General features: G+C 44.6%; 1 protein-coding gene across 2 annotated transcripts in view; it reads right to left on the bottom strand.

Annotated features, from left to right (window-relative positions):
- The window catches only part of LOC145356576 (sodium-coupled monocarboxylate transporter 1-like), an 85184-nt gene that overhangs the window by 52131 nt on the left and 12054 nt on the right, over positions 1-20999 (bottom strand). The window contains exons 4-7 of one of the 2 annotated variants that reach the window (XM_080209352.1): positions 13446-13511; positions 10787-10838; positions 5871-5938; positions 3528-3682 (exon numbers count right to left, since the gene is read on the bottom strand). In XM_080209352.1, coding sequence (XP_080065478.1) covers positions 3528-3682; positions 5871-5938; positions 10787-10838; positions 13446-13511 — 341 coding nt within the window. Of the gene's footprint in view, positions 1-3527; positions 3683-5870; positions 5939-10786; positions 10839-13445; positions 13512-20999 lie in introns of those variants that run through there. The other variant, XM_080209351.1, reaches the window with a different exon arrangement.

The following is a 20999-nucleotide window of genomic DNA, read 5'->3' as shown; positions in this document are numbered from 1 at the left end:
AACCCTAACACTGAAAGTATTCAGATTACCTACATGACTCTCAAGTCTCTATAGACAGACTTATCATATGGAAAGACTTATCATATGAGCTTTTGTCAGCTGTGACCATTCATGAGGGTGATTGGGCATTTGCTTTCATCCACTAAGCCCACGTTTTGGAAGCATCCACTTCCTCCTTCCCTTCATCCCTTCTTCTGAGCATATCGCACAGAATGAACAGCAGCTCCAGACGTTGCTGGGATCTCAATGCCATGTGCGCCATGAATTGGGACGATTGGGATTAAGGGCTATGGGGAGAAAGCAGGATTAGGCTATTGAATTGGATGATCAGCCATGATTGTGATGAATGGTGGAGCAGGCTTGAAGGGCCAAATGGCCTCCTCCTGTTCCTATGTTTCCGTGAGCCAGGGAGCAAACCTGCTGCAATGTAGAGTTCACCAAAGACAGGGAAACACAGCTTAGTGTGGGTGACATTCAGTTGCCTCATCATCATTGGAATATCGCTTTAGTCAGCCAATAATGCTCAGTATGTAACGGAACCTACGAGGGAACGAGTTATCTTAAATGTGGTGCTGTGTGACGAGGCAGGTAGAATTAGGGATCTTCTTGTGAGGGATCCTCTTGGGACGAGTGATCATAGTATGATTGAATTTCTGACGCAGATGGAGGATGAGAAAGTAGGGTCCCAAACCTGTGTACTCTGTTTGAACAGAGGGGAGTACGATAGGATGAGAGAGGAATTGGCGAATGTAGATTGGGGGCGCAGATTGGTTGGTAGGGCGGCTGAGGAACAGTGGAGGATGTTTAAGGAGATCTTTCTCAGTACTCAGCAGAAATATATTCCGATGATAAAGAAGGACTGTAGGAGAAGGGATAACCAGCCGTGGTTATCTAAGGAAATAAAGGAGAGTATTAAATTAAAAACTGATGCGTTCAGAGCGGCTAAAAATAGTGGGCGGTTAGAAGATTGGGAAAGATTTAAAAATCAACAAAGAATGACGAAGAAGGTGATAAAGAAGGGAAAGATAGAATATGAAGCTAAACTAGCTCTAAATATAAAAAATGACAGTAAAAGTTTTTACAAATATATAAAGAAGAAGAGGCTGGCTAGAGTGAATGTTGGATCCTTGCAGGATGAGAGGGGGGATTTAGCGGTGGGCAATGAGGAAATGGCTGAGGCTTTAAATAAGTTTTTTGCCTCGGTCTTCATGGAGGAGGACACGAATAGTTTGCCGGATATTAAAGATAGAAGGATGGTAGATGAGGGCCTTAATATGATTACTATGACTAGAGAGGTAGTGCTTGATAGACTAAAGGGACTGAAGGTAGACAAGTCCCCGGGACCAGATGGAATGCATCCCAGGGTTCTGAAAGAAATGGCAGAGGTGATGGCGGATGCCTTATTAATTATTTATCAAAATTCACTGGACTCCGGGGAAGTGCCGGAAGATTGGAAAACGGCTAATGTTACGCCGCTGTTTAAAAAAGGTAGCAGGCAAAAGGCAGGGAATTATAGGCCGGCTAGTTTAATGTCTGTAGTTGGAAAAATACTAGAATCCGTCATCAAAGAAGAAATAGCAAGGCACCTAGAAAAGAGTAGTTTGATCGAGCAGACGCAGCATGGATTCGTTAAGGGGAAGTCGTGTTTGACGAATTTATTGGATTTCTATGAGGATGTGACTAGTGCGGTAGACAGAGGGGAACCGGTGGATGTGGTGTTTTTAGATTTCCAAAAGGCGTTTGATAAGGTGCTTCACAAAAGGTTGCTACAGAAGGTTAGGGTGCACGGAGTTGGGGGTAAAGTGTTAGCATGGATAGAGGATTGATTGGCTGTCTAATAGGAAGCAGAGAGTTGGAATCAATGGGTACTATTCTGGTTGGTGGTTGGTGACTAGTGGAGTGCCACAGGGATCGATGCTGGGGCCTCAGCTATTTACCATTTATACAGATGATCTGGAGGAGGGAGCTGAGTGTAGGGTGACAAAATTTGCTGATGACACGAAGATGAGTGGAAAAGTAAATTGCGTGGAGGGTGTGGAAAGTCTGCAGAGAGATTTGGATAGGCTGAGTGAGTGGGCAAGGACCTGGCAGATGGAGTATAATGTTAGCAAGTGTGAGGTTATCCACTTTGGTAGAAATAATAGTAGGAGGGATCATTATTTAAAAGGCAAAAAGTTGCAGCATGCTACTGTGCAGAGGGACCTGGGGGTCCTTGTGCACGAGTCGCAAAAACCCAGTCTGCAGGTGCAGCAGGTGATCAAGAAGGCGAATAGAATGTTGGCCTTTATAGCGAGGGGGATAGAATATAAAAGCAGGGAGGTCTTGCTGCAACTGTACAGGGTACTGGGTTGCCGCACTTGCGCAAGGATATTTTGGCCTTGCAGGGAGTGCAGAGGAGGTTCACTAGGCTGATACCGGAGGTGAGGGGGTTGGACTATGAAGAGAGGCTGAATAGACCGGGTCTGTACTCATTGGAGTTTAGAAGGCTGAGGGGGGATCTTATAGAGACGTATAAGATAATGAAAGGGATGGATAGGGTAGAGGTAGAGAGATTCTTCCTGCTCAGAAAGGATAGTAGGACTAGAGGGCACAGCCTCAAGATAAGGGGGGGTGCAGTTTAGATCAGAGTTGAGGAGGAACTTCTTCACTCAAAGGGTGGTGAATCTCTGGAATTCTCTGCCCATTGAAGTGGTGGAGGCTACCTCGCTAAATATATTTAAGTCACGGGTAGATACGTTTTTAACAGACAAGGGAATTAAGGGTTATAGGGAGAAAGCAGGAAAGTGGAACTGATCCACTTCAGATCAGCCATGATCTTATTGAATGGCGGGGCAGGTTCGAAGGGCTAGATGGCCTACTCCTGCTCCTATTTCTTAAGTTCTTATTTTGAGCTCCACTCCTCCAGAAAGACCTTCGTCCCACTTTGAGGATTGCAGTTACAGAGCGACAGCCTGGAATCGAAGAGAGTGCAAAAATGGGGGGCATGTCACTTTCCAGACTCACTCCACCACCTCTACCTTCCTCCTGTCACCCACTAACTTCCCCCATCACCCACCCAATATAACCATTCTATTCTCCTTTCACCTTCAAACCTCCCCTGTTACCCTCCACGTTCCTTCTCTCCCCACTGAGCCCACACCTGTTATCATCCCCAATCCCACCCTGACCTTCACTCTTCCCATCATCCAAACTGCCTGTTTTGTCAGTTTCCGTGAAATCCCCATGAAACCTTCAGCTACCCAATTGTTACTCTGGACCTGCCACCATAATGCATCCCAATCACCCCTTCCGCTGTTAGGTTCAACCCTCAGTTTAATCCCTAGGATCCCATCGTAGACAGCACTGACACGGCCCTGAAGGACCATCTCTCAACCACAATCGCTGCCTGGAATCCTCCACTCCCAACCAACCACAGGGTCCCCAGAGACAACAAGCAAGGCCTTTCCCCCCATCCTAATTCCCCGCAGCCATGGATCCCCTCATTGCCATTGTTAATAGATCAATAATTGCATTTCAAAACTACTCACTCGAAGAAATTGAGGCGCCCGCCACTCTCCGCAATTCTCCAAACATTTCCAAATCCTCCAACCTGAATTAATCCCTGAATCAGCAGAGCAACGAGGCCAGCCAGCATTATACAAATTTGGAACACATCTGTCCACACAACAGCTTTAATACCACCCTATAAAATGACAAATAGTAATTAAACACTCCTTAATTTCTGAAATAAACCTATGAGCAAGGAATAATACATTAAACAGAGTACTGAATGCCTCAAACAAGATTGATAATATAGGTAAATGACAACCTGCAATAATAGGAACAGTGCTACTTTGAAAAACCAATCTTTTGGAGGAAGAAGCTGTCAGGTGAGTCACATTTGTTGATATTCGGCAAAAAAGAACAATTACATCAGATTTAAAAATGTTGTATCTCTATGTGAGTAGGTCCCCAAATCAGTGAAATACAAGGCTGAGATGGGGAGAAAAGCAAACAAAAGGGACAGCAACCATAAAATGCCACCAAGTCAAAGAGTCACCTGGACTCGAAATGTCAGCTCTTTTCTTTCCTTACAGACGCTGCCAGGCCTGCTGAGATTTTCCAGCATTTTCTCTTTTGGTTCCACTTTCTAGAGTGCCTAGGGCAGTACCAGGGCAGTGCAATAGAAAAGCCTGCTAAAGAGATTTAAGTGTATTTAAATGAGGTGCCTGCCCTTCCTAAGGAGGGTCTTTACTTTTTGGCCTCTTGTTGGATTCTGCATCCATGTCGCATTTGGACCACAGCTGTAGAATCCTGGCCATTGGCATGGATTGAAGTTTGACTAGCTAACAGGAAACAGAGAGTAGGCATAAATGGGTGTTTTTCTAGTTGGCAGGATGTGACAAGTTATGTGCCAAGGGATCAGTGCTGGGGCTGAATTTTTTGCAATTTATATAGATGACTTAGACAAAGGGACTGATGATATTATTGTTAAATTTGTAATGACATAAAGACAGGAAAATAAATTGTGAAAATAAATTGATGTAAGGAGGATCCAAGGGTAGGTTAAGTGAATGGACAAAAATCTGTCAAATGGAATATAATGTGGCAAATATGAAGTTGTCCAGCTTGGCAGGATGAAGCCCATTATCTAAATAGTGAGAGATTGCAGAGTTCTGAGGCACAGAGAGATCTGGATGCCCTTGTGCATGAATCACAAAAGTCTAGTTTATAGATACAGTAAATAATTAGGAAAGTTAATAGAATGTTATAATTTATTGTGAGGAGAACTGATTACAAAAGTAGGGAGATTATTCTTCGGTTGTACAGGGCATTGGTGAAACCATACTTTGAGTATTGTGTACACTATTGTTGTCCTTACTTAAGGAAAGATGTAAACATATTAGAAGAACTTTAGACAAGATTTACTGGACTAATACCAGGAATGGCAGGTTGTCTTATGAGGAAAGGTTGAGGGGTGGGGGTGTTAGGTTTGTATCCATTAGAGTTTAGGGGAGGAAGAGGTGACTTGATCAAAAACTTTAAGATCCTGCGGGATATTGACAGGGTGGAAGCAGAGAGGATTTTTACTCTGGTTGGAGAATCTAGAACCGTGGGTCACTGTTTAAAAAGGGGTTGCCCATTTGAGACAGAGCTGAGAAGTTTTTTCTCTTAGCAGGTACTGAGTTTTTCGAGCTGGCTATGTCTTGGAGTGCCGGGTGAGAGCTTGTTACCTGCTATCCTTCACACATGCCACCAGATATTGGGGGTGCCTGGAAGTGGTGTGGGAACCCAAAATGCTCACCATTTTTCAGTGGCTCTGGAGTCCTTACGATTAAGTAGAAATCAATTCTGTTAAATCTGTTTTTATTCTCGCTAATGCTGAGTATTTCCAGCAGCTTCTGTTCATTTCTTATTTCAATACACGTGGCAAGCTATAATGTGTCACTACTAAGACCTGACCCATTTTGGAAAGCAAATTTCGGATTATTTGCTTTAGGAGCAGCAGCCTTTTGGGGAGTGTCTATAGGAGGAGTGAAGAACAGTAGGCATGACTAGCAGTGTTTGACAGCAGTGCCTTCGAGTCAGGAGCAGTATTCCAGCTCCTCTTTTAGCAGCTGTTGGCCACATTGCATCTAAGAAACACGAGTGGAACAGGACTGACAGTTATAAACAATTACTTTCAACTCTCTACATGGAATCGCAAAATACCACAGCAAAGGAGAAGGCCATTCAGCCCCTTGAGTCTGAATTATTGCATGCAAGTTTACTTAGCAGCTCACTTCTAAAGTGATGACTGAATATGAAAGATAATGACATTATCCTGACATGATATTCACAGAATGTCATCTATTCAATAATTTTTTAAAACATAAATTGAGATTCCTTACTAGTGTTGTATACAGAGTACACACAGACCCGGTGGTTATGATGGAAATCCACAAGTTGATGCCCGTAACTGAAACAGACAATTATTGAAAAAGGTTAAATTTATAAGTAGAAGGTTAATCTATCTGAAAGCTAATTTGAGGTGGAGAGAAAACTGTATAGATAAGGATATGATACATGTGTGCAATCCACAGGATAACATGTAACCATCTTTCTTATGATGTGGCACAGTGGCACAATGATTAGCACCGCTGCCTCACAGCATCAGGGACCCGGGTTCAATTCCTGGTTCGGGTCACTGTCTGAGCGAAGTTTACACATTCTCCCTGTGTCTTTGTGGGTTTTCTCCAGGGTATTCTGGTTTCCTCCCACAGTCCAAAGATGTGCTGGTTAGGTGAATTGGCCATGCTAAATTCTCCCTCAGCGTACCCGAACAGGCACTGGAGTGTGGTGACTAGGGGATTTCACAGTACCTTCATTGCAGTATTAATGTAAGTCTACTTGTGACACGAATAAATAAACATTAACTTTACTTTAAATGAACTAGCTTAGGAGAAAAAAATCATAACTGTTCCATGATGTCAGGCCCAGCCTCTACTGAAAGAATCTGTGAAGAAAATGGCAGAAGGGATTGCACAGCAGGTACCAAGACTTTCTGATCCTTTATTAGAGACCGTAGTGCAGGCAATGGGCAGCTGGAACAATATCCTTTCTCCTAGTGTGGACGGGAGCCTGTTGAGAAGGAATGGGAGGGGGTTGCTCCTGATGCCAACAGCTGGAACATCATTCCAAGGACATTGATGAAATATATGAAAATATCAATGGCTTGGTTACAGAAGATAAAAACATTTAAAATATACTCTTATCACAGATGTACCTTTGTGAGATGAGGGTAGGAGGAGTGTGCATGTTATCTAGAGCCACTACTGTGCAGTCTCACCATTTGTTTCGAAGTTTAATTCAAGTAGATAAGGTAGTTAGGAAGGCATACGGTGTCTTGGCGTTTATTGGTAGGGGGATTGAATTTAGGAGCCGCAGCGTCATGTTGCAACTGTACAAGACTCTGGTGCGGCCGCACTTGGAGTATTGTGTGCAGTTCTGGTCCCCACATTATAGGAAGGATGTGGAGGCTTTGGAGAGGGTGCAGAGGAGGTTTACCAGGATGTTGCCTGGTATGGAGGGGAGGTCCTATGAGGAGAGACTGAGGGATTTGAGGTTGTTTTCGTTAGAAAAAAGGCGGCTAAGAGGGGACCTTATTGAAACATATAAGATGATTAGAGGTTTAGATAGCGTGGACAGTGATAGCCTTTTTCCTCGGATGGAGAAAGCTAGCACGAGGGGGTATAGCTTTAAATTAAGGGGGGGTAGTTATAGGACGGATGTCAGGGGTAGGTTCTTTACCCAGAGGGTGGTGAGGGATTGGAATGCCCTGCCTGCTGCAGTTGTAAATGTGCCTAGTTTGGGGGCGTTTAAGAGATCCGTGGATAGGTTTATGGACGGAAGGGGTTTGGTTTAGGTTAGAGGGTCATTGCTTTTTAACTGGTCGGCGCAACATCGTGGGCCGAAGGGCCTGTTCTGCGCTGTAATGTTCTATGTTCTATTCAGCAAAGTTGTGTTTAGGGTGCTCTGGCTTCTGAAAAGGTAAAATCAGGGCTTCCAACGGCTCTCTGACTCAGGTAGGTGGTGGGGCGAGGGGAGGAGGCAGGCCAGGTTATTCTCTGGTGAGGGGGGGAAGGGGGAGGGGGGCCAGGTCGTTGTCTGGTGGGGTGGAGGCTCGATTATTCTGTGGCGGGGGGAGTGGGGGAGGCCAGATCATTCTCTGGGAGGAGCGGGGGGTGGGGGGGGGGGTGGGGTGGGGGGGGGAGGCCCAATCATTCTGTGAGATTCGGGGAGGAGGAGGCAGGTCAGGTATATCTCTGGTGAACGGGAGGAAGGCAACAGGGCTGAGGGAGGCCAGATCGTTGTTTGGTGGCAGGGGAGGGCCAGATGGATCTCTGGTGGGCGGGGGTATCCGCTGCCACACTGTGGGCGATCAGTGGTGGGGGGAAGGGATTGTAATCGGTCTGGGTAGTGGGGGAGGTGGGTGGATTAGGAGGAAAGTTACATTGTAGGGGTGAGGGTGATGTCTGTGGGAACCATCGCTCCCGCTTTTCGCTCCTGAGCCGCTTTATCCGCTTTTAGCAGTCTGGGAGCAATGTGGCAGTGGTGCAATTTTCAATTTTTTTCCTCACTGCGCATGCAGAGGTCAGAGCTCCGATCGTTTCGGGTGTGCTAACCCCACCCACAGCGCGATTCAGATCTGTGATTTTTTGTTCAGGCTGAGTGCATTTGAAGGTGCCTGAAAGCAGATTTCCAAGTCAGATCTGAATTGTGCCCAGATTCAGCACTTAGAATCAAAATGGTAAAATTAGGCCCTAAGTGTCTAAATAGTGCAATCCAAATTGTAAAGGAAAACTGTAGTTTGTGAAGATATTGGGGGGGGGGGATTCTCCCAGCACACTGGATATTGGGGGGCGGATTCTCCCAGCACACTGGATATTGGGGGGGGGATTCTCCCAGCACACTGGATATTGGGGGGGGGATTCTCCCAGCACACTGGATATTGGGGGGCAGATTCTCCCAGCACACTGGATTGGGGGGGCGGGATTCTCCCAGCACACTGGATATTGGGCGGGATTCTCCCAGCACACTGGATATTGGGCGGGGGGGGGATTCTCCCAGCACACTGGATATTGGGGGGGGGGATTCTCCCAGCACACTGGATATTGGGGGGCAGATTCTCCCAGCACACTGGATTGGGGGGGCGGGATTCTCCCAGCACACTGGATATTGGGGGGGCGGGATTCTCCCAGCACACTGGATATTGGGGGGGGTTTCTCCCAGCACACTGGATATTGGGGGGGGGATTCTCCCAGCACACTGGATATTGGGGGGGGTTTCTCCCAGCACACTGGATATTGGGGGGGGGATTCTCCCAGCACACTGGATATTGGGGGGGGGGATTCTCCCAGCACACTGGATATTGGGGGGGGGGGGATTCTCCCAGCACACTGGATATTGGGGGGGGGATTCTCCCAGCACACTGGATATTGGGGGGGGGATTCTCCCAGCACACTGGATATTGGGGGGGGGATTCTCCCAGCACACTGGATATTGGGGGGAGATTCTCCCAGCACACTGGATATTGGGGGGGGGATTCTCCCAGCACACTGGATATTGGGGGGGGATTCTCCCAGCACACTGGATATTGGGGGGGGGATTCTCCCAGCACACTGGATATTGGGGGGGGGATTCTCCCAGCACACTGGATATTGGGGGGGGGATTCTCCCAGCACACTGGATATTGGGGGGGGGATTCTCCCAGCACACTGTGGTACTCTAGCAGCACAGCAGGCTGGGAGATTCAAGCAGAGGCTTTGTAGGGGGCTTCCCACTAGGCGCCATGGGCTCTGCGTGTTTCCAGCCACTGGGTTCCTGGGACTGACGTCTCCAGACCCCCTCCCACTGTCAGGAATGTTTCATTCCAGTGGACTTTACAACAGCTCCCACTACTGGGGAGCTGGTAGCCTGACCCCACTGGAGTGAAGTGGGGCCATGGAGGCCCCCCAGGAGGTCAGGGGGTTACCCCATGGGCATTGTCAGCTTGGCAGTGCCAGCCTGGCCCCCTGGCATTGCCCAAGGAGCAAAGTGGCAATGGGAATGGAGAAGTGCCAAGTGGGTGGGGACAGAAGGGGACAGGGCCTAATAGAGGGTGATTGGTGGGAGTGGATGGTCCCCCTGCCACGCTGCTCTTGGGCTCGGACAGAAGGAGGGACGCCAGGGATCGTGGCTGGATATTGAGGTTGGGGAGGCTGGCCTGCTGTGGCGGGGGGGGGGGGGGGGGGGGCGTGTCAGGACTGCGGGGGGAGGTCAGGGCTGTTGGTGTAGGGGAAGGATGGGATGATTGAGGCGGCCCAGGCAGAGGGTGTGTGGAGGATCGGGGCTGGCCCAGACACATCCAGGAGGTCAACAATCGGGTGGTGGGGGGGGTGGTGTGGTTGGTCGCACGGCCAATGATGTGGGTCACGGGACTGGCCAGTGATCAGGTGGCCAGCAGTGTGGGCAATTGCGCATCTGCGATCTCCACTATGACAGATTGGCAAATGCGTAGTGGCCCGCTCAGCACTTTGCTGTTGGCCTCTCCAGCTGGAATTGGCCCCGTCCTCAGATTTCTAGTGTGATTCATTCTAGGGCACTCTGTGATGCACAGAATGTGGGAGATTCATTTTGAAAATCCCGCTGAAAAAACCAGAGGGAGTTACTCCAGTTTTTACGTGAATTCGGCACTAAGAATTTTTTTGGGAAAATCCCATCCATGGTTTTCCCAACACCATTCATCACCTTATTAATTATAACACTCTCCCCCAATACCATGCTGTACTTTGCTGCCCTCACTGCACAAATCTTGCAGCCCAATATATCGCATTTGGGGACATCACAGGCATCAGCACACCCAAAGTACAATGGACTAGCCTCGTCCTGGACAAACCACCTGCTTGATCATGGTTTCACGTCACCAAATATTTTTTTCTTCATCCATACAAATGCAGCACTATTACAAATTTGATTTGCCAACAATATACATCTCACCCAAACATAATATCATCTATTCAATCATGAAAGCCATTGTCTACAAACAGCTTACAAGACTTGCACCAAACACACTCCTTTTGTCTTGCTGATGAAAGGGACTTTTAGGGTATCACATTACTTCAGCATTTTATTCTCCAGCCCTAGGGCACTGTCCCAGGAGGGTTAACCTGACTCCAGGAAAGACAATTGCTATTTACATTGTAGCAGAGCATTTGATGAAGTCAAGCGAGGATAAGAAGAATCCCTCATTGTAATAATATTGCACTGTAACTGTTGCTTAACTCACCTTCGCTGAGCGCTAATGCTGGTGTATACGTTGCAATGCCAAGGTAAATGAACTGAAAGGCAGACAAACAACATGTTAAAAACAATTGGCAAAAAACTTCCAATGAATCTTTCCCCAAATTCTCAACAGTGCAACATCTGCTGCTATAAACAAAACTCTCAATATAGTCAAAGCTAGCCTAGGAATAGCTTGGGAGCTCTCCACCACCTCTCTTCACTCCACCACCACTTCTCTGCTGTCAGGTTTAACCAATTTTACACCTACTGCTATTTGCTGCAATTGGACAAACTGGTCAGCACATGTTTTATTTTAGATCTTTAGATTACTTGAGTTTCATTCCAAACAGATTTTAATTATATAGATTAAATTAATTAGATTTAATTAATTAAACAGGTTATTAAAACCACATTAAATAAAACTGCTGGCCCCTGCAATCCCTCAGCCCATGATTTTGAATCCATGATATATGGTTCCCGATTTCTGGACCCAAACCCAGGCCTGACCTGGACTCTTTAACTGATTCCTTAACCCAGCACCTGTCCTTGAAGCTGACCATTTGGCTGAGGGCCACTGCAATATTAGTTGTGATCTGATCTTGATCACCTCTTCATCCGCAGACATTGCGTTGGTACCATTATAAAGAGGTGTGAAGCTGGTGTCTGGAGTGTCTCAGGTTTCACCATTCAAGAAGATATCCTGGTATTCAGGTTCACCTGAATCTCTGTGCTATAATTTATGAGTAGTCTCACAACACCAGGTTAAAGTCCAACAGGTTTATTTGGAAGCACGAGCTTTCGGAGTGCTGCTCTTTCACCAGGATTTCCCTCACCTGGTGAAGAGGCAGAGCTCCAAAAACTCGTACTACCTAATAAACTGTTGGACCTTAACTTGGTGTTGTGAGACTACTTACTATGCCTACCCCAGTCCAATGCCGGCAACTCCACATCATGGCTATAATTTATAATGTGGTATTGTCTGAAAATATGGGCACCATTCCCTCAAATTCTGTATCCAAATCACTGAAGAACATAGTGAATAGAAGCAACCCCAGAACAAAACCATATATAACATCATTTGACATCCTACATTACGTTGGTGTCTCAATAGCTAATGCAGATTGGTGTCCTGTAGTGTACACAGGATCCCAATGAAGTTTTGGAGATTTATTGGACAACAGGTGCATGCACACTCTATGAATAATAAAACATGTCTCTCAGGAGAGAGAAGATCCACAGGTGAACTCAGATTTGCTTGGATACAGTTTTTCGGTGGATATTGATGGTACTGAGCTCTCCACCACCAGTTCTCTGCTGCCAGGTTGCTTCCCCAACATTCAGTTCTGGCTTAGCTGCAAATTCCTTTAGCTAAACAATAGGAAAATAGAAGCCAACACCATCTGGCCCACCACAAAATCCTCACTCTTGTCACTTACACCATCCCATTCTCAAGTTGTTGTTTTAGATTTAACCACTTTGACATTCCATTATCACCCCATTGTTTTTTTCATTGTGAAGGCAGCTTACATCCATAGCTATAATATTCACCTTCCTCCACATTTACATCAGCCCATCTATCATCAAAGACCTCATCCACACCTTTGTCAGCTCCATATTTGACTACTGAAATGCTGTCTTAGTGGCAACATTTCTACAATGATGTTAGGTACTTTTACTCAGGAGAGGACAGGGCAGCAGTAAACCAGGATGTCTGCAGCTCAGTAACGGTGGAGGGATGATGCCAGTTGAAGCTGGGTATCTTCAATGTATCTGTGCAACTTGCAGGGGAGTCTGGAGGGAATGGGGATCCCCAGGTATTCCTACTCTTCAGCTTCTGAATCCGAGGACTGGAAACACTGGGAGTGATGGCTGTATTTTAAGGGAAAAAGTTGTGATTGGGGAAACTCATGTTCCCTGTGTCTGAATTGTGAGGCTTGAGAGGTTTGGGACTGAGTTAACATTGAAATATAGAAAATAGGAGCAGGAGGAGGCCATTCAGCCTTCAGCTCTGCTCTGCCATTCATTATGATCATGGCTGATCCGCTAACTCAATAGCCTGATCCCACCTTTCCCCATATCCTTTGATCCCCATTTACCCCTAGTGCTATATCTAATTGCTTCTTGAAAACATTCAATGCTTTGGCATCAACTACTTCCTGTGGTAGCGAATTCCACAGGCTGACCACTCTCTGGGCGAAGTAGTTTTCCTCTCATCTCTGTCCTAAACTGTCTACTCTGTATCCTCAGACTGTGACCCTTGGTTCTGGCCACCCTAAACATTGGGAAGAGCCTTCTTGCATCTACCGTGTCTAGTCCAGCTAGAATGTTACCGGTTTCTATGAAATCCCCCTTCATTTTTCTTAACTTCAGCGAATACAATCCTAACCGACTCAATCTATTCTCTTACGTTAATGGGGACCATAGAGTGTAAGGTGTGGGGATTGTAGTACTGGACCTGTGGTGCCGTTGAGGCTAGGATATGGTACTGATGGAGCAGCTCTGGGGGTTGGCTAGGTAATGGAAGTTCTGGATGGTAGATATACCGCTTTTTCAGTAATCTTCCCCAATTGTAATTCAAGAAAATCCAGAATAAGCATATTTGATGAATGAATCATTTTTGTACCAGGAACACAGATATTTTAAAAATCTATTTCAGAACTTACCATATATATCAAGAAGTAAGAAACAATTTGATACTTCACTGCTAAACCAAATCTTCTGCTAATATACTGTTGGAACAAGATGAAAAATTTGCAACATTTTTCTTTTAGCCATTTGTTAATTGTTCAATCCAAAAGCAATTTCACAAAAACTATACAAGAACTTGGTTGCTCATTTTCAATCTGAGTAGTGTTACATTAATATGTGCTATCCATGAAGATCTTTTGTAATAATCAGACAATTATCATGATAAAGTGGTCAGATTCATTACTGAACGAAATAAGCAAAATATTGAGGATGCTGAAATCTGGAACAAGAGGGTGCTGGAAAAACTCAGCAGGTCTGGCAGCATCCGTAAAGAGACAAAGCAGTTTTAAGTCCTTTGACTTTTCATCAGAACAGTAGGGAGAGAGAATGTGTTAGAGTTGTAGATTGCAACAAAAAAATAGCAACTTTAAAAGCAAAAGACAGATGGCCTAGTTGGTGGTAAGGGTCAGACTGAGGCAATACATGCATAGGATATTTTTAAAAAGGGGTTTAAAATGGAGGAGAATGGTCACGATCTAAAGTTGCCAAACTCAGTGTTGAGTCTGGAGGGCTATACCGTGCCTAACAGAAAGATGAAATGAAGTTTCTCCAAGCTTCATATTACTGAAAGGTTGGTTCACTGATGGGAAGTAAATTGCAAATTAAAATGAATAAACTTTACAAGCTAAGGGCAATCAGTAAACCTGCAGTCTCCATAATGCAGTCATTGTGCACAATGAGAGCTCAAGTACAATAAAGTTAGATGTTAGATTGTTTCATCAGATAAATCATTCTGTGAGAAGAAGTGGGTGATGTTCCAGGATAGTTACATTACATTAAATAGCTGGAGGCTTCACAAGTCCCGGAGTAGTTTAGTTTTGGTAATTTAATAGTGATCTTGTGTCCTGCAGAAACATACACGAATACCTCTCCTGTTAGCCAGTTTGAAGAAGCTTTTTATTTCTCCGGTGTTGTCTCTTTTGCAACATATTTTTGATATATTTAGGATCATTTAGAATGGTGGGTTCAAATTACAGATTTTCTCTGCATTGCATTTCTTGTTCTGTTCAATTTTTTGGTGTTGCCTAAAGTTGAATTCAGAACTGCATAACAAATTTATAGCTACAATAGGTCAGGTTTCAACTCAGCCCAACAAGTGGGCTAGTTATATAAACTACGCAGAGTCAGTACTGTTGTTTTTTCATTCTTTCAGGGGGTGTAGGTGCCACTGGTGAGTCCAACATGTAATACCCATCCCAAATTACCCTTGAAAAAGTGGTGGTGAGCCACCTTCTTGAACTGCTGCAGTCCATCTGTTGTATGTCTATGCACAGTGCTGTTAGGAAAGGAGTTCCAGGTTATGGACTCAGTGACAGGGAAATAACACCAATATTGTTTCAAATCAGGATGATACATAGCTTGAAGGGGAACTTGCAAGTGTTGGCATTTCCATACATCTGTTGCCCTTATCCTTCTAGGTGGCAGAGGTTGTGGGTTTAGAAGTTGCTGTCTAAGGAACCTTGGTGAATTGCTGCAGTGCATCTTGTAAATGTTACACACTGCTGCCACTGTGCATCAGTAGTTGAAGAACTAAATATCTAAATTGAGGATAGGGTGTCAATCAAGCGTGGGCTTCTTTGTCCTGAGTGCTGTCAAGCTTCCTGAGTGTTGTTGAAGATGCACTCATTCAGGTAAGTAGAGAGTATTGCATTATAGTCATGAATTCTGTCTTGTAGATGTTAGGGTACTAGATCAGAAACCACAAGGTATGTTATGAAGCCAGACTAGACCCCAATAATTTTGCTATTTTGGCATTAATGTGAGGGTGAGATGTTTCACTTCAGGTGAGATTCCACTGACAAACACAAAGGAGGGAGCTTTTAGTAAAACAAATTTTATGTAATGATGCAGTTTAACCATAATAAACGAATTAGTTTAACTTCTAACAATTGAACCATATGTAAACATGTTAGGATACAATCCTTAACTGCTAACCTATCACTATCAGTTCCAATCAAGCAATATTTCCCTTATGGACTTAAACCCTCTTTTAAAAATTAGTTAGCAAAACACAGGAATATTTGCTTGTTACTTAGGGAAAAAGTCTTGAAGTTTTCAAAAGCCTTTGGAGAAAGAGAGATAGCGAGACACCTGTTTCTTCTAACAGGTCCAGGCAGCAACTGCTTGCATTCTAAAATGAAAATTAAACTGGTCTTTTCTGCTAGCTTAGGACCTCTCATTAATCACATGATTCTGTTCCTGTCAATCAACCGAATCAAAACTCACTTGAACTCTGCATACCTAGTCTAAAATCCCAGCAGAACCTAAATAAACAAAAGGTCCATTAATTCTACAAAATAATATATACCTAGCCAAAACTGGTTATTAGCCAGCATTCTCAGGACTTGAGCTGCATGGCTTCCTAGACATATTGACTCTTGTTACATAACACTGCCTGTTAAAGCAGCACACATTACATGTAAAATACAACAGAATAGCACATTATCATCACATGGACTGGCTTTTGGAAGTCAAGAGGTGAGTTATTCGCTGCAGGGTACATAGCCCCTGATCTGTTCTTGTATCTATGCATTTATATTGCTGGACTGTTTCTGCTACTGGTCAAAGGTAACACCCAGGGTAATGCCATTGAATGTTAAGGGGAGTTGATTAGATTCTCTCTTACTGGAGATGGTCATTGCTTGGCACACATGCCACAAGTCACTTGTTACATAAGAACATAAGAAATAGGAGCAGGAGTAGGCCATCTAGCCCTTCGAGCCTGCCCCGCCATTCAATAAGATCATGGCTGATCTGTCGTGGTTCAGTTCCACATTCCCGCCCTCTCCCCATAACCCTTAATCCCCTCGCTTATCAAAAACCCATCAACCCACGTCTTAAAAATATTTAGCGAGGCAGCCTCCACCACCTCAATGGGCAGAGAATTCCAGAGATTCACCACCCTTTGAGTGAAGAAGTTCCTCCTCAACTCCGTTCTAAACTGCCCCCCCTTTATCTTGAGGCTGTGCCCCCTAGTCCTACTGTCCTTTCTGAGTGGGAAGAGTCTCTCCACCTCTATCCTATCCATCCCATTCATCATCTTATATGTCTCAATGAGATCTCCCCTCATTCTTCTAAACTCTAACTATCAGCCCAAGCCTCGTATCACCTGATCTTTCTGCATATGAGCATGAACTTCTCTGAGGAGTCATGCATGTTGCTGAATATTGTGAAACAATAAGAAGTTTCACAACACCAGGTTAAATTCAACAGGTTTATTTGGTAGCATGAACTTCAGAGCACTGCCCCCTCATCTGGTGAAGGGACAGTGCTCCAAAAGCTTGTGCTTAGGCTGATTGATGTAACAAATTATCCCTAAATTAGTCTTCCCTCAATCTTCCCCAATAGGTGTAGACAAAGGTCATAGGTAGAGGAGGGCACTCATAATGTTAAAATGGCGGCGCGGGCTCGTTGGGCTGAAGGGCCTGTTTCCCATGCTGTGTTGTTCTTCGTTTTTTCTTGTCCTTTGTTTGTTATCCCTATTCCTACATTCAAATCTCCTTGTTACAAAGGCCAACTTAATATTTGCACTGCTGTACCTGCACACTTACTTTCAGCGACTGATGCACAACAACACCAATGTCTCGCTGAGTATCCAGCTCTCTCAATTTATACTCATTCAAGCAATAATGTGTCTTCCTGTTATTGCTACCAAAGTGAATAACCTCACATTTATCCATCTTATACTACATCTGCCATGCATATGCCCACTCATTGTCAAAGGCAGTAACACTCACCTCACTTAGAATCATAGAATTATAGAATCCCTGTAGTGCAGAAGGACACCATTCAGCCCATTGAGTCTGCAACAACCACAATCCCACACAGCCCCTATTCCCATAGCCTCATGTATTGACCCTGCTAGTCACCCTGACACTACGTGACAATTTAGCATGGCCAAACACCTAACCTGCACATCTTTGGACTGTGGGAGGAAACTGGAGTACCCGGAGAAAATCCACTCAGACATGAGGAGAATGTGCAACATGTCTACACAGATGGTAATTGAACCTGGCACCCTGGCATTGTGAGACAGCAGTGCTAACCACTGTGCCACCATGCCAACCACTTCTGGATCATGGTTATAATGAGATCAGGAGCTGAGTGGTCCTGTCAGAACTCAAACTGATCTTTGGTGAGCAGGTTCTTGCCACTTGTTACTTTTTTGGGAACACTTTCCATTATTTTGTTGATGGGTGAAAGTAGACTGATGGATGGCAATTGGCCAGGTTGGATTTGTCCTGCTTTTTGTGGATTGTTAAGAGTTGAAATTCAGTCTTTGCAATACAAACTGTCTCACGAACAATAAAACCAATGAAGAGGAGTCATATTGGATTTGGAACGTTAACTCTTTCTCTCTCCACTTCTGGACCAGCTGAGATTTTCCAGCACTTTGTTTTTATTTCAGAATTCCAGAATCCATGGTATTTTATTTTTACTTTACTTCAATAAGAACATTAGAGTAGTACGGTGGCACAGTGGTTAGCACTGCTGCCTCACAGCGCCAGGGGCCTGAGTTCGATTCCGGCCTTGGGTCACTGTCTGTATGGAGTTTGCACCTGTGTCTATGTGAGTTTCCTCTGAGTGCTCCGGTTTCCTCCCACACTCCAAAGATGTGCACTTTAGTTGGAATGGTCATGCTAAATTGACCCTTAGGCTGGAATTTTACCAGCAAGCCAGCCCCGATTCCGGGGGCGGCATCGGCTCGGAGAATGGCATTCTCCGTTGGCCTCGGGTGGGATTGTGCGAAACTTGGGCAGACGTGCCGGTAAAATTCCGCCCTTAGTGTCCAAAGATATATAGGTTAGGGGGGATTAGTGGGGTAAATATGTGTGATTATGGGGTAAACCTGGGTAAGAGCTGGTGTAAGACTCCTTGGGCTGAATGGCCTCCTTCTGCACTGTAGGGCTTCCATGACTACCTTAATTTCCAATAGAAATGCAATGGAAATCTCACCGCCCAGTCTATTGAACTATTGCAAAGTTCACTTCTAACATTTTAACTACAAACACTGGGATTTGTATTTTTGCTGCTAATTATAGAGTGGAGTGACACAACTGGGAGAATTATCCCACCCATATCTACACCATATACATCTGAGGGTCTTGCAGGAATTCCCTATTGGCAAAGTTTTGTCTTCAGTCCCTGCCACAGGCTCCACCAGCCATTGACTCCATATCTTACCCTGTCAACTCTTTGAGGCTGAACCAGACTACTTGCACACTTGATATCATATTTAACCCCAAGACAGAGCACATGTCACAATGATCAGTAAGGCTGCCAGTTTCTACTTCTGTAACATTGCTCAAAATTGCCCCTGCCTCAGTCCACCTGTTATTAAAATTGTTATCCATCCCTTTGTTAACTTTAGGCTTTAATATTCTAACTCTGGCCACCTATGTTCGACACTCCATAAGGTTTATTTTCCAAAGCTCTGTCATCTGTGTGCTAGCTCGCATTAAATCCTATTCACTCAGAATCCCTACGATCCCTGAATTATATAGAATTCAATTTTGAAGCCCTTCCGTAACTCTGTAATCTCCTTCAGCACACCATCCGTTTGGATAGTCATGCTCATCTATTTCTGGCTTCTTCAGCAAACCTCAATTTCAATTGCTCTATTACTAACAGCTATGTTTTCAGCTATGGGCCCAAGCTTTGGAATTCTCTGCCTCTCTACCTCACTTTCCTTCTTTAAATTACTCCTTAAAATCTACCTCTGTTCAACTTTTGGTCATCTGCCCTCATATCTCCTTATATGACTCAGATTTCTTTCGACATGGGCCTCTATGTTTCACAATGGCATCATGGTTAGCACTGCTGCCTCACAATGCCAGGGATCTGGATTTAATTCCACCCTTCCATGACTGTCTATATGGAGTTTGCATATTCTCCCCGTGTCTGCGTAGGTTTCCTCTGGGTGCTCCACAGTTGAAAGATGGATGGATCCACAGCCAGGTGGATTGGACATACTAAATTGCCTCTTTGTGTCCCAAGATGTATAGTTAAGGGGATTAGCAGAGTATGAAGTGTGGACTAACATGGATAGAGTGGAGGAGAGAGCCTGGGTAAGATGCTCAGTCAGAGAATCAATGCAGGCTCCCTCCTTCTACATGATTCTACTTTAACACATTTTACTAGGTTAAAGGTCAAAGTGAGAGAGGTAACATTAGATGATATTATGGTTACACCCTGTAAATTTACTAAAAAGATTTGGTTGGCCTGGACGTTTAGTCCTGGCAGCATACTCTCTGTCCATCATCTGCAGAAATGACTGGAAATGATGAAAGAGATAGTAATGTATCATCAAATGTTACTTGCCACTGATCAGCCCAAGCCTGAAAGTTAGGTCTTGCTGCATATGGGCATAGACTGCTTCAGTATTTGAGGAGTTATATATGATGCTGGACATTGTGAAATCATCAGGAACATTCCCACTTTTGACCTTACGATGGAGGGAAGGTCAAGGAGTTGGACCCTTGGATACTAAGTTGAGTATGTTTGATGGTAGCTGACTTGTCCCATTCACTTTTTGAAGCAGGTTTAATGCTCCTTGAGTCTAATGTGTAGCCTGTGTTCTTTTTCCCCCTGTATAGATGAGTGTGCAATTGCATGGTCTGCTAAATATTCCTCATGTATTATGAGATGGTTTCTTGTCTTTCTGGGTACAAAGGAAGGAGTGGAGCTTCTTGGATGACTTATGTTGAATTTCTATGTTTGCTAACTTGAGAAACCAACAATTCAAGAAAAAGTAATTACTAATTACTTCACTCAGAGGGTAGTGAGTGAATGGAATCGGCTGCTGTCGGTGGTGGTGGAGGCGAACTCGCTGGGGTCTTTTAAGAGACTTCTGGATGAGTACATGGGATTTAATGGGATTGAGAGTTATAGATAGGCCTGGTAGGTATGGATATGATCGGTGCAACTTGTGGGCCGAAGGGCCTGTTTGTGCTGTAGTGTTCTATGTTCTAATTGTTTGGTAGAACAAAACTTGAGTATTGCTGAGATGTTGAAACTTTTCCAAGCTTTAGGCTTGCACTCAGCACAAGAATACCAATATAAAGGGAAAACAACAATTTATACTGCATGAAAAAAGAGCGCTGATTGGTTGACAAGTGGACTCTGAATTGCTAGAGGCTTTGCCATGAAGAATGCACTAGTTGATGGTGACTGATAATTTACTGCCAAGCATTGTTTGAAATTTAAACCAGGCAGCTTAACCTAATTGGTCAAGGCATTGCCCTGAGGAGTGAGTCAATGAATGGCTGCCATTTAGTTTGTTTAGCTGAAACAGGTACAATGTGTGTACATGTTCTTTCTGTCCAGTACTTGCAAATGTGAGCTCAGCTGACAATCTTAAATTGGTTGTCCGTATAAACCCAAGCACGCTGAGGATTATTTAGCAATGGGTCGGCCAATTGCAGAATTGCATCTAACATTTGCTCACAGTGGGCCCTATTTTACCATTT

Source organism: Carcharhinus amblyrhynchos, chromosome 21 (assembly GCF_965287045.1).
Source record: "Carcharhinus amblyrhynchos chromosome 21, sCarAmb.v2.hapA, whole genome shotgun sequence".
Lineage (NCBI taxonomy): Eukaryota > Metazoa > Chordata > Chondrichthyes > Carcharhiniformes > Carcharhinidae > Carcharhinus > Carcharhinus amblyrhynchos.
The sequence above is the reverse complement of the archived record's forward strand: the minus strand, read 5'-3'. Positions and strand labels throughout refer to the sequence as shown.